The sequence below is a fragment of the Lutjanus erythropterus genome, chromosome 21, assembly GCF_056507025.1.
Source record: "Lutjanus erythropterus isolate fLutEry1 chromosome 21, fLutEry1.hap2, whole genome shotgun sequence".
NCBI classification, from domain to species: domain Eukaryota; kingdom Metazoa; phylum Chordata; class Actinopteri; order Lutjaniformes; family Lutjanidae; genus Lutjanus; species Lutjanus erythropterus.
This window is the reverse complement of record NC_139337.1, coordinates 8,712,280-8,725,663: the sequence shown is the minus strand read 5'-3', so window position 1 is coordinate 8,725,663 and position 13,384 is coordinate 8,712,280. Positions and strand designations below refer to the sequence as shown.

At 40.6% G+C, this 13,384-nt stretch overlaps 1 protein-coding gene across 2 annotated transcripts in view; it reads left to right on the top strand.

Annotated features, from left to right (window-relative positions):
• LOC146307270 (partitioning defective 3 homolog) overlaps positions 1–13,384 on the top strand; it is a 474,057-nt gene that overhangs the window by 183,448 nt on the left and 277,225 nt on the right. For both annotated transcript variants that reach the window (XM_084746851.1, XM_084746850.1), the window contains exon 5: positions 1,574–1,711. In XM_084746851.1, the coding sequence (XP_084602977.1) occupies positions 1,574–1,711 (138 nt within the window). The remainder of the gene's footprint in view (positions 1–1,573; positions 1,712–13,384) is intronic.

Here is a 13,384-nt window from a genome sequence, read left to right as displayed (position 1 = left end):
ATTAGTCAGCTTTGACTTTGATGTATTTGCGTCTTGGAGCAAACATTGCTCTCAAAGGGAACCATACATCAGTGATTAGCATTGCCATGAGAGCGTATGGATACAAGCCATACACTATATGTCTCCCCTTTGTCTGGGGTAGTTTCCTTTACGCACTCCAGCCAGCCATGTTCTGTTCAATTCCCTTTCAGTCCAGTTAAGGCTGACTATGGCTCGATTCTGCTAAATCTCCACAATATAAGCCAACAGGAGTCCTCAGTCATCAGCTAGCACTGTAAACTCATCACGTCTCCCAATGACTTTACAATACCTCATTCTCCGGCTTCTCCACGCTTAGCACCGTCAACTTAAGGGATTAGGAGGTGGATATGAGCCCGTTGATTTACTGCTACCTCTCTGGTATCTGGGTTTCTCCGCATTTAACGACGTGATGTGTCGTAAAAGTTTGTGGAGAGGGCTCCATTGTCGCGCCGTGCTGCGCGGCGGGGACAGAGGCCACGATGGCTATCAGGGGCCGTCTCAGTAGGGCCCACGTGTCCGGCTGAGTTTTACAGTCCTGTCTGCAGTGCTTCCTCAGGCCCCGTCACGCCACATTCAACTGCACTAAAACACACATGGCTTATTATAGCATGCAGGGGATAGAGAGCTCTCCCCTGCACTTTCTCCCTTTGTTTTTTGTGTTGTTTGCTGCTGTTTATCATTCGCAGAATGTAACTTGTTTTCTTTTGCCTTTGTTCACCTTTTCAGCTGCCTGTCATTCTCCTTCTCATTCTGCAACAAGCCAATTGGGAGTTTTTCTCTGTTTGTGTTGTTTTGCTGCATGACGTCTCATTAAAGAAATCCAAACTTCTATTTCTGTCTGTCTCGCTCTTTAGCAGCCGTTTTGTAACTCATCAGACCTTAAATCATTCTCATTCTGTTTGTGTTTCTTTGTGAATCATTGTCTCCGCTGTGATTTTTAAAATTAATTTGCTTTCATTTTTATTCAAATAGCTTCAGCCACCATGACCTTCAATCGCCGGGATTACAATGCCAAGGCTAGCATGTCTGGAATGTAATCTAGTGCGCCTCTGTGTGTTTTTGTGCTCTTGGCCGTTATAATAAGTCTGCTCAGGTCTGCTGGTGTTTGACATTACCTTGGCAGCAGCATTTTGGAAGGTGCTTTTTGTGTAATGGAGGAGCTCAGCTGTGGCTGTCTTATTATAAGAGGCCTCTTATTAGCGGCTCAGGTTTAGCTGTGGAGAAGGGTTAGGGGTGAGGGTGGAATGGAGTGAGACTTGAATGAACAACACAGTATTGGTGTGGCACAAGTCCAAGATAAAGTAACCAACTTTCGTCGCAAAATGTCTGTCAGCTGCTATAGATAGCACCAACCCACAAAACTGCCTGTTTAAAGGCCAAAAACCTAGGAGGAAGGATCATTCTTTGAAATAGTTTGTTGAGAAATGATTTTAGACTGCAGATTTTTCACTTAGTCATTCCTTTGTGCTATGATCAGAGTAAATAATTGTAACTTCTGTGTAGCAGTCCTGCTGTGATGTTATTCACGCCACCTCTTCCTGTTCCTCTGCAGGGTAGAGGAGGCCACGCCTATCGGAGTCTTCCTCGTGATGCGAGTGGCTGGACCACTCAGTTCCAGAGAGAAATGACTCGATCTTCCCTCAGCGCCAACCATCCAATGGTGGACCGATGGCTTGACCGACAGGAACAGGTATGCTGCCAGTATCAGGTCTTTACATTTAAAGTTTGACTAAAAGTTTGAAAGGTATGGGCTTATGAAATTGAAGCTAAATGCAATTTATGTAAAAATGCAGTTTCGTGTAAAGAGGGTAACACCAGCAACCCTATGAAACACACACACACACTCGTACAGCACTCTGTAAATCTGAAGCATTTCAGCATGTTTGAGTGCAATGCAAAGCAGCTACTGCAGCTGATGTTACCTGAACATTAGGTCCTCAGTGCAGCCTCTCGGCTCTGATGCTGATGGGATTAGCCAAAATAAAAATGCGACTGTCTCGACCTTGTGAAGTCACAAGGTCTTGACTTCATCAAGGTAACTCAGTGTAATTACAGAAATGACTGTTAACTCAGAACACAGTTAGCATTGTTTTAAAGCTAGTATATGTTCCTAAATCATTTGATCAACAACGTCAGTCCAACCCACTCTCCATTGGGAAAATGAGAACACCAGAATGAAAAAGAGCTGTCCCCAAGTTCATTAAGTTGAGGTATGTTAGGTAGCCAATAGCTAGCATAGCATAAATCACTAATTGCAAGGTAGCCTACGTTTTTACTTGGTATCAGTTGTCCTGACAACCAGAGATAAATAATTTTATTTTGCTTGTAGTTGATATTTTCAACAGTAGGGACATGATAACAGCCCCTAACCAAAGTTCACAGTTACTCCAGTTAAAAGCCTGTTTTCATGTCATGTCTTTATTTTTTGCATCAGATCATGGAAAGTAATATCAATAAGAGTATCGGTATAGATAAATTCTATTCCAAGTGAGGTGTACAGATTTTATATTTTGGCAAAGAGAGCACTGATGTTGGTTCAGTGCTCTGTAGTGGAAAATACAGAGTGAGCTGGGGTTGTGAAAAAAATTGGATCAGTGTATCCCTATAGATGGTGCATACATTATGCCACTATATTTCTGGCAAGTATCATTACCTGCATACAATAATAGTTCCCGTGCCCACTTGTCAGTCCTGCTGCCCTAATAACATGTCTCATTGAGTGACAGTAACATGTAGCATATGCCACTTGTTTGAGACATTAATCCAGAGCACCTTAAAGCAGCATGAGTAGTACCTGTCTGCAGAAAACCCATGTCTGTATGTTTCACACAATGCTGCACTGTGTCATAATGCATCATAACCTGCCATAATGTTACAGCAATGGTTAGCACAGTAGTGACAGATAACAGAGTAGTGATTACAGCCACACTGACTGCTCACTGCCCGGGCGAACTTGAAACAGAACCAGTGACCGACATCAGACTTCATATCCCTGGTCTCTGTAGCAGTACTTTTCATAAAGTAACAGCGCACACTGTTAGTCATTGCAGGCTCGTCTCCTCACTTCACACCTCCTCGCTCTGTCGGCACTTTGTGATTGTCTCACTCTGCGACTGGTCCCTGTACTCCTCAGCCTGTCAGAGGAGAGAAAAAATGTTCCCTTTAAAAGTTATTAAAAGTGACAGAGGCTCTCTGCAGGGAGAGCATGAATGACCTTGGGAGGTGTCGGTCACACTGAGCTCCCTGTGAAGAGGATTTCTCCCGGTTTGTCTGTCAGTCTCTGCCCGTCACTGCGTCAGATACCTGCCTTGACTCACGTAGGAGGTGTTTAATTGAATGTAGAGTAAGAAAATAGCAAAGAAAGGGGGTAAAACATTGAAATATGGAGAAAAGAGTTGATTGACATTATCGTCACTGATGCTGGCTTATTTCACAAACATCTTTCCTGCATTGTATTTATCCATTCTGCTTGCCAGGAGCTTCACCTGAATGTCAGGGCCACCGTGTTGTCTGTCTGTCTGTCTCCTTCTTCACTAGTCACACTCAAAACCAACCTGGCCAAGGCTGTGTCTCTTTGTTACGGAGGCTATCACTCTTTGAGGAGGTATTTTAATTCATCAGCGTTCTCTTCCAGCATTTTTGTATCTGGCTAGACAGTCTGTCAGGAGGACAAAGCAATCCAAAGAAACAGAAGCTCCTTTAGTGCAGTGTGTGTTTTGTGCATATGAAGCTCTTGCAGTATTGCTTGAATAGGATGTCTGGCCATGCCACAAATTTTTTTTTAAGGCTGCCTGACCTACCTTTCATTTGGGCCCCATACACACCTAATATTAAGAACTGATCTGTACCTGGGTAATGACATCCACGAGCCTTCTGATTCGTGATCTGATCTCAATATGAAAATTAGCAGTAACAGAAAGTACATTTACTCGTGTACTAGTACAATTTTAAGACACTTGGAATAGCTTAATTTTATGCTACTTTATACTACACTTATACTCCACTACAGTTCAACAGTGAAAATCTACTTTTTTCTTATCTCTTTTTTCCACTACATTTATTTGACAGTTACTAGTTACTTTTCAGAATAAGATTTTATGACGAGTTGATGAAGTTGATGATAACATTGAATTATCCACTACTTTTTCTCTCATTTTTTTATATGAATGGTATCAGCTTTACTGAATCAGTGATTTCAAAGGAGAAATCTGTACTATATTTACTGTAATAAATCATAAAATAGTTTCAGGAAATACTCGCTTCTCTGACATCAATGCTGCAGCGCCAGTCTCCTCCTTTGACATTTGTATTCTGGGCTGACATAACTTTCTGTTTGCCTATTTCAGGTTAATAAGAGTTCAGATTAATGCACAGTGTCCTCTGAATGTGTAAGTGTCTGTTTATGAATCATAAGAAAAACATTAATAATCTTTTAGAGGGTGTAGATGTTTGTTATGTTTATAATGGTTAAATTGAACAATATGTTAATGGTGTTTTGCAGGCAGTGAGACAAGCAGCCACTTAACCATAGTCCATAGTGTGTACTTTCAGATTAGTGGACTTTGACAGAGAACTGACACAGTTGATCAGCTCACAGTGGAGGACTTGTTGCCTGTTATTGTCAGTTTATAATGTTGCACTTGTCTGGTGCTCCTGCAGTGTTCCTGCAGCCTGCCTGAGCTTCCTGGAGTCTGGAGAGGAGGGGGTGGTGGGAAACAACTTGCTTCAACTGTATATTAATTAAGATTTCTGCCTATTTGATATACAATCTGTGGCTCCAGCTCAGTTTTTGGAATGCTGTACTCATTTTTGAACTCGCAGTTGCTCCATACTGCAGCTTTAATATTCATGATTAGTGATTGTTGAAGTAGCTGCAGTGGAAAGATTTAAGTAGCTTTAAGAAGACAAACAGTGCAACATAGACATAAATTTGTTCAAAAATTTAAAACCTCTGCCAAATCCAAGATTACTGTAAGGTTTCCAGGTTAATACTCATAAACGGATATCTCATAAAAAATGAGATTATTATTTCGGAGCAGGAGTCACACCATCAGTATGTAAACATTTAATGAATAACAGCAGGACTGCCACAGAGCATCCGGTGGCTAATTCTCTGTGCTACCTGAGTCTTTGTAATCTGACAGCTGTATGACTAAGATGATTCACGAAGCGCAAATCCCTTCATTAGGGGTGACAGAGTGTAGGTTTCAAAGAGGCACCTTGTCGCCCAGTTGTTTCGTGCCTTGACTCACTGTATCTCCGTCTTGATCGCTGCCGTTCCCTCCCACACATGACTGTCTGATATTTTGTCTTCTTTGTCTGTTTGATGGGCGTGCAGCACAACAGCATTGAATCGTAAGATAAAAATACACGGCGTGGGTTAATTAAAAAGAATTGTGATCAGTGCTAAAGCGCTGGCGGAGATAATGAGTACACGCACACACACATATATACACGCCAAGGTTTTAGGAAAATCACACTAATTAGCAGTTGTTTGTTTATCATGGATTATTTATCTCCTGTACTTTATTGTTCTGCTTTATGAGTAAAAATAAAAGCAAAAACAAAGAAAAATAAGAAAGGGCATCACACTCATTTCTTACTGTTCACTGAAACAACTGACGCAGTCTTTACTTGGCGCATGTACACGTGTGTGGGTGTCTGCGTCACCTCCTGCAGCATCTTTTCTTAACTTAATGCACACCCTCCTCCCTGAATCATACTGTACCTGACGTCTTTAAGCACTTCTTCTTACATCAAATCTTTCCCTTTTAATGGCTGCTGTAGGTGAAGTGGCACCATTTGGTACACTCTTAAAGTACTTTACTCCACCATTTATATTTAAGCAGGCCTTCCCGCCCCCTGCTATAAATTAGGAATGTGAAGTCAGGTCGACTGAAAAGACACACTGACTTCTACACTTAAAATACCAAAGAGATTCTGAGGAAGTTGGACGACACCCTTATCTGTACAATCTGTGATTCTGTCATTACCACGAAACCCTAGACATGATAAACTCAGAGGGATCTGAAGCCGGGCTGCAGAGGAGCAGACGTGGGTGCAGGAGTGCTGCTGTAAGATTGTTTTTTGTATAACTTGAATATAGTTGAAGGCAAACAGAGTTATCCTCCAAAACAGAGCAGTTTTGCAAGTGATTAATTTAATTCCCCTCGAAACCTTGAATGGATAAACTGATAAAAATTTAAATTTTAATCCAAATTGCAATGTGGCCTACTGCAATTTTCAGATTGCAGGAGACACAATATTTGTTAAAGACAAAATGTGTCAAAATACCATTTTAAATTAAATAATGTCATGCTGCAGAGATGCTCTGGTCTTCATATCATATTCTACAGACTTAAAGGAACAGAATGTAGCAACTGTGCATCCAAAAATGAGCACAGCAGTCCGAACGGTGAGTTGGAGCTACAGACTGTATATTAAATTAGTTGAATCACTATCTAATATACAATCTGTGGTACTCCTTCTAAAGTCACAGGCTGAAATAGACATTTCAAAGCGGAAGAGGACACCACAGATGTAAAGTTGTAGTCAGAGAAACGAGTATTTCAACTCAGCATTTTTCCTCAATCCCTGATGACATATCACAGTTCTTTTATCATTTATCATGGTAAATATATTACAGAATTCTCCTTTAAGAAAACATTTTTGTTTGCTACAGATCACTGCAAAAATCACACCATAATTATGTTTTTCAGTAGAGACAGAGCACAATGCATCATACTTGATTGGAGGGACAATATGAAATGATTGAAAGGCCAACAAAGTGATTGTAGCTCACTAAAAACAATAGATTTCAATTTTAGATTTATTTTAGTATCCTGTGTTTACCAGAGTTAAAGTTACTGACACTCCTCAGTCTCTTCTCCTTACCTCAGAAACCTTACCTTTTTTTAGAGAAACGATCTGGCCAGAAGTGAAATACTTTGAACCAATCACGAGATCATCAGTAACCTAACAAAGATCAAAACCAGGCCTTTTACACTTAGTTAACTTCAGCCTGTACAGTTCAAAAAATGCTGGCTGCACACTTAGGCTTACTGAGTGTCAGGATCCCAGTTTTATACATTCTTTCTCTCATCCCTATCCAGTTTTGTCTTTTTCAAGGTTCATTTTTTTTTTTGGTTTAGCAGCTTCTAAAACATTCACTCTGGGTTCTGTTTCCTGTCGATAGTTCATCCCACCACTCAGTAGCTCTTAGACATTTTGCTGTTGTTTGCTGTTGGACTTAAAGTGACAAGAGGCACCTTCAGTGGAGTCAATGGAGAGCGATACGTTGTTTTCCCCTCTGGTGTGGGCGAGATTTAATTCTGCTCTGTCTTTATAAAAATGAGAATAATTAATTAAAAATGAACATTCACTTTAATATTGCAAATCATATCCTAATTACAGTATCAGTCAAAATGATCACAATTATATATAATTTTCTTAATAACAAGACAATTGAATTGAATGATTTGGAGTTTGGTGTCTTTTTAAAATGCAGCGATGTTTGTTTTTGTGCTTTTGATTGCTCTTCTTTTGTTCGAGTGTTCAGCGTACACACTGATCACAAGGCTGTCTCGCCCCTCCAGTTATAACTGCCGGCCTTGTCTTATGTTTATCTAACCAGTCAATAAATTCACTTTAGTGTCAAGCGCTTCCATCTGAGACTTCGGAGGCTCCAGCCCTGCAATCCCTCACCACCCTTCCACACACTTGTGCACACGCGCCCTGCCAAATGTGGCGTAGAGAAAAGCACGCTCTATCAGCCCATATACGCCAGGGCTTTATGAGTTATTCTTTATATAAACAGCTGACATTAACGCTGGCCTATTATCCCACTGATGAATGCTAATGGGCCTTCCCGCTCAGCATCACACGCGTGTGCACACACACACACACATTTGGATCTGGCTGAGTGCCTCTCCACTGTATTATTTTGTGGCCTTGATGAGGCATCGGAGGCCATTATCATGAGCTGTACCAGAGGCTGGGCTGACACCAGCTGTCAATCATGGAGGGATTTAACCCAATCAAAACGGCTCACATGAAGGGACACAGAGATGTTTGAAGCGTTCCTGCAAAGTTCAGGGTTTAAGGGTTTCAGAGACTGTGATAGGAAGAGAGACAGTTTATGATAAATACTGATTATTGTGTGTTATTTTTTTTAGAACATTTTCAAAACAAAGGGCTGCCTTAAAATAGTCTGAATCCAATTATTGATTCGGTGCTTGTTGGCTTTCAGTATACTGCTGTTTGTTGAAAATTTCAGTTGTGCCCGTAACAAATTGAAAGAAAGAGAGCTTTAGAGAGGCAGAGAGAAAACTAAAGCGTTACATAACTGAGTCAAAAACATCACTGAGTGGAAGCAGCTCTGATCAGACATCTTTGATCAAGCCTCCAACTGTCAGAGTGCCTCCCTCTCTTTGTTGTCTAAATGAGACACCTTGTCTGGCGAGTTTTAAAGGAAACCAAAGTGGCGAGGTGCCCAGCTAAATCACAGAGCCAGCACGTTGAGAGGAGATGAGTCCGTTCAACTTGAAGCCAGAAGAAGAGAGCAAGGAGCAGCGTGAACACTCTTTTCTCCTTCACTATCCTTACATCAAAGTTTTCTCACCAAACAAACAAACATTGGTAGATCCGTGAACTGATTCGTCAGTAAAATGTTACTTTTCTTCTTTTTCTTTTTCTGTCACTTCAATCAGAAGCCAACGGTTGTTTTGTTGTTGTACTTGTCTTACACAGTGCATCTGTACCTTAGTGTCTATAAAAAAGTAAAGCCCAGTCCTTTGCAGAAATGTGACTTGCTTTAATGAGGAATTCAATATTTTTCAACCGTTTTTTGTCCAGCTGCGAAGCGAAGCAGCCAGTTGACCTCCAGGTGACTTCTCTGTGCTACACCGGCTACAACAGTTACAAGGATTTCCAGGGGTCTATTTCAGTGCAAAAACAAGTGTTTGAGCTGATTTCTGTTAAATCAAAGAGTTTTTGGGAAGCTGCTGGGTTTCTCTCCTTGCCCCGAGCGTTATTGCCAAAGTTTTGCAAATAGTTACTGGACAGAAATGTCTTAAGGGAGCAATGTGTTAAATATGGTTAGAATTTGAAGGCCCAGTTTACCTCAGAATCGAAAGTAAAAAGTTTTTTCCTCCCACCTGCAGTGCTATGTATCCATCTAGATTATTTTGGTGTAAGCTGTTGAGTTTTTAAGATGTTGGCACTAGAGATGTCTACCTTATGTCAGATTTGTGGTGCTCAAAGTACCAAAAAAATTCAATTCAGTTACTAAAGATAATCCACAGACCCTGATTCACAACCTTCCTCTCGCTCCTTGCCACTTTAGACCTCATGGCTACCAGAATCCTCGTCAGTGCTGCTCTAAATCACCTTGATACAGTATTCCTTATTGTCAAACAGCCAAAAAAGTTACAGCAGAGTATAGTGAGCAGAAGTTAGTGATTATATGCTGATATACTACCGTGCCATGCATTTTAACTTTTGACAGGTGGCCATATTGCACATGTTGCTCCTTTAACACCCAGACTGACAAAACAAATACTCTGTAAATACAAGTCAGCTTTTTGGTATTGTTGAATTCTGTCACTGAGTTCACCAAAAACACAGTGAATACAGTAACAAACAGAATCAGATTATGTTCTGAGATGGAAAAATAAAAATAAAATTAAAACATGACACTTAAACCCTTGGGCGAGTCATTTCCACACAAAAGTTAGCATTTAATTTTCTGTTCTGTTGTTGGTGACTGAACTTGGTCTCCTCTCGTGACTCACATGTTGGTAGCCCACACAGTCTGCAGACCCTGAGGCGAGCTGCGGGCAATGTTAGAGCAGTTGAGCATGGAGAGAAAACACAGCAGTAACCCCCAAACCCTGCCTGACTGACACGGTCTCTTTCTCTCGTTCTGTCAGTCTGTAGTACTCACTCTGAATGTCTTAGGAACAGGTGAGTTCTCCCCTCCAACCCCACCCTTCCACTGTCTTCACCTCTCTTCTCTCCAGTGCTATCCAGTGGATGCAGAGTTCGTGTGTGTGCATTCGGTACAGATAAATCCAGGACGATGTTTGATAGAGAGCATGTCGGAGGGGGGTTTCACCGTGTGCAGGAAAGTGCACAGGAAAAACAGCAAACCACATTCCAGAGCAGTGCAGTCAGTCCCACCGTGGTGTCCCGTGTCTGCAGAGAGGACCTTGCTCTTATCCAGGACTTGTCTCGTAATTCTCCCCGAAACACACACAGGAAAGTCAGCCAGCTCCAGAAGGGATGCAACAATAGACGAGAGCTCTTGTGCAATGTTTAGTCTGTAGAAGAACAATTCAGTGTATGCTTACATGCAAGATGTACTCAACATGTCTTCTCTAATTGGTGCCCTGTGGGCCTGACCAGCAGGTGATGCTGTGTATTCAACACTGACTCCAGACACACTGTTGTAACCACAAAAACATATTTTTTCTTGTATTCCTTTGTTTTCCCTATTAAGTTTGATCTGTTTGAAGCCCTCTTCCCATTTTTCTATTTCTCTTTGCTGCTCTGTCTTTCTTCAATGCAAAAAATGTTGACTTAACCACTTATTGAATCTGCAACCTAATGTGTTTATCCTTCTCAAAAAAGGGCAAAAAATACCTGCTATGAGATTGAATTGATTTAAAAAACCTCTCATGCAAATCACTTTATTTTAAGACATTGGCTGGTAACAGTTAGTTTGTTCAGTTAGTTGAATTATCTCACATGTATTAAAACAACAAACCCCATGAAGCTGCAGTTCACACTGATTTTAGAACAGAGTCATTTGGCACAATTTGAAGTGGAATGGCAAATCCCCCCTGCTGTTTTAATCACTGTTAAATCATGGCCTTGCGTGGCTTATTGCTTTTAGAAAATGGTTACAACACACACCTGGCAATGTTTCATAAAATAAACACAAAACAACAAAATATGGAATAATCTATAATTGATAACAAATTGTTCATGACAATCAAATCATTCCTCCGCTAAGCATAACATTTGATATTTTTTGAAGCGATTTGTTTGGTGCAGGAATACTGAGACCATATGATCACAGGTGTGTTTTCAGAACAACTTCAAACACGTCTCAGCCAATCATAATCAAGGACCAGGAGTCTCCCTTTTATAATAAACAATTACCTTAAGAAAACGGCTTTGAGCATGACTCAGCCAATGATAATCAAGGACCAGAAGGATCTTTTTTATAATAAAGAATGAACTAAAGAAAAAACTGAATTCCAGACTGATTGTGATAATAACTTCCACAAGTTGTACTTTTCATATATGGTGGACCATATTCCCCTCCTCTGTGAGTGCTGTGTAAATAGCAGCTCACCAGAGACACTCCAGTCCAACCAAGGATCACCTGAGTGAGAACAGTGGAGCCCTGAGCCCCACGATGGCCCCTCCTCTTAATTAGCCATCGCCGCTGACCCCCTGCCTGAACGTCATGACCCCTGACAGACCAGAGCAGGTTTATTTTCTGCCATTCCTCTCAAGGCCTGCACTGCTGTTTAAGCCTCATTTAGCACTGGTCACCTCCTCTTTTCACCTTTAAGTGGGCTTGGTTAGCTTTAGCATTGTATGGACTTGTAGTGCTTGACCCAACCTCTTGTTTGTGAGTGAGCTCAGTATGAGAATGACACTTTACACTCCACTTTTTTTTTTATCCCCACTGAGCGATTTGTGCTCAGAATTTAAAATGTGTCATTTACTCTTGTTAGTCTCATCTAGCCCTCTGTAGTCCATTAATAGAATATAAAAACTGCATTTAGTCAAGGTATTTATACTGTACTTGAATATTTCCATTAGTGTTACCTTCTGCTCCACTTGTTTCTTGGGAAATACTTTACCTTTGACTAAACTACATTTCTCAAACAGTTACAGTTAGTTTACAAATAACAATTTTGCACACAAAGCATATGAAGAGAAAATGAGATATGCTTAATTGTTAAAGATTAAGGTCCTGTTTCCACTGAAGTGGTTTTCCACAGCTGAAAACACTCAGCTGAGAGCACATGGGAGCATTTTTGAGGTGCAGTGTTATTTCAGCTGAGACACACTGGTTGCTGTGATATGGAATATCCATGGAATAGACCATTACTTTATCATTTTTTGCAGGTATGAAATTTCACAGGTATTTATGTCATCAACAAATACTGAATGTAAACATGCCAGCACTGCTCTTGTCCTTGCTGTGGATGAGGGGAATGCTGAAACAAGCAGGGAGAGAGGACTGTATTGGTTAATGAGATTTAGTGGGTGAAGAAACATCATGGTGAGTGCCATCACGTAGTTCAAGAAGTGAAGTTAGACGAAGCCCGCTTTGTGGAGTATGAGCAGGACACAGTTTGTGGTAGCTTATTTGTCCAGCTCCTCCACTGCGATTGGATGGCTGGGTAACAAGCGCAGCGGTTTACAACTCTCGCTCAGTGCAGAATAGACGCTCAGCACTTCATCACACTGCAGGCATTTGTAGCAGAGTTTAAATACACAGAGCTTCTCTTGGAAACAATTCAGAAAATAGTCTGTGATCAGGAAAAAAATGATCTTGTGGACACAGTCCCTAAACTACCCAACAGTATATAAAGTAGTTAAGTAGTTTCACTTTCACTTAACCACCATAACTAACAAATCTCAACAGTTCAATCACTGTTTTTGTCCTTTTGCATATGTTATTCATTGAGGTGCATCACCTTTAAAGGCCTCTAACAACTCTAAAAATGAACTATCTATCTATATGTCTCAGTTGTCATTATTTTGGTGTTATTGTTTTGCTTTCTTGTACAACAAACTGAAATCAAAATAGGACATATTTATTCCTCCTTTATGGAGGAACATGATATCTAGACTGCCTGTACTGAGAACAAGCAACTCTTCTACAGAAATGTATCAAAATATCAAAATTATCCCCAGAATTTTGAGATGCAAAAATACAAAATCGTGGCCAAAGTTTTGGCAGTGAGCACATTTTTGGAACAAAATCTGATTTATAGCTGAATCTAAATTAGAAAACTTTCAAAAGTTTCAACTCAGTATGCCTCAGTCACCAGCTGTGTGTTGAATCCTACACACAGCCTGCAGCAACAAAATGTAGTGTTATTCTGTCATTAAATAAGTGTGTGTTGAAAAGATGAGAGCAGGTAACACACACACACGCACTGTTGGTAGCATCATTTGGCTGATTCATTCCACAGCAGGGAAAATAGGTTGTAAATGTGTAAATGAGCAATTATAAAAAATAATACTATTTAACATCTCATTATTAACTTAACATCTTTGTTAGAAATAAACGGCAGTGATAATCACCATGAGCATTATTGTGTGTGTGATTTATATT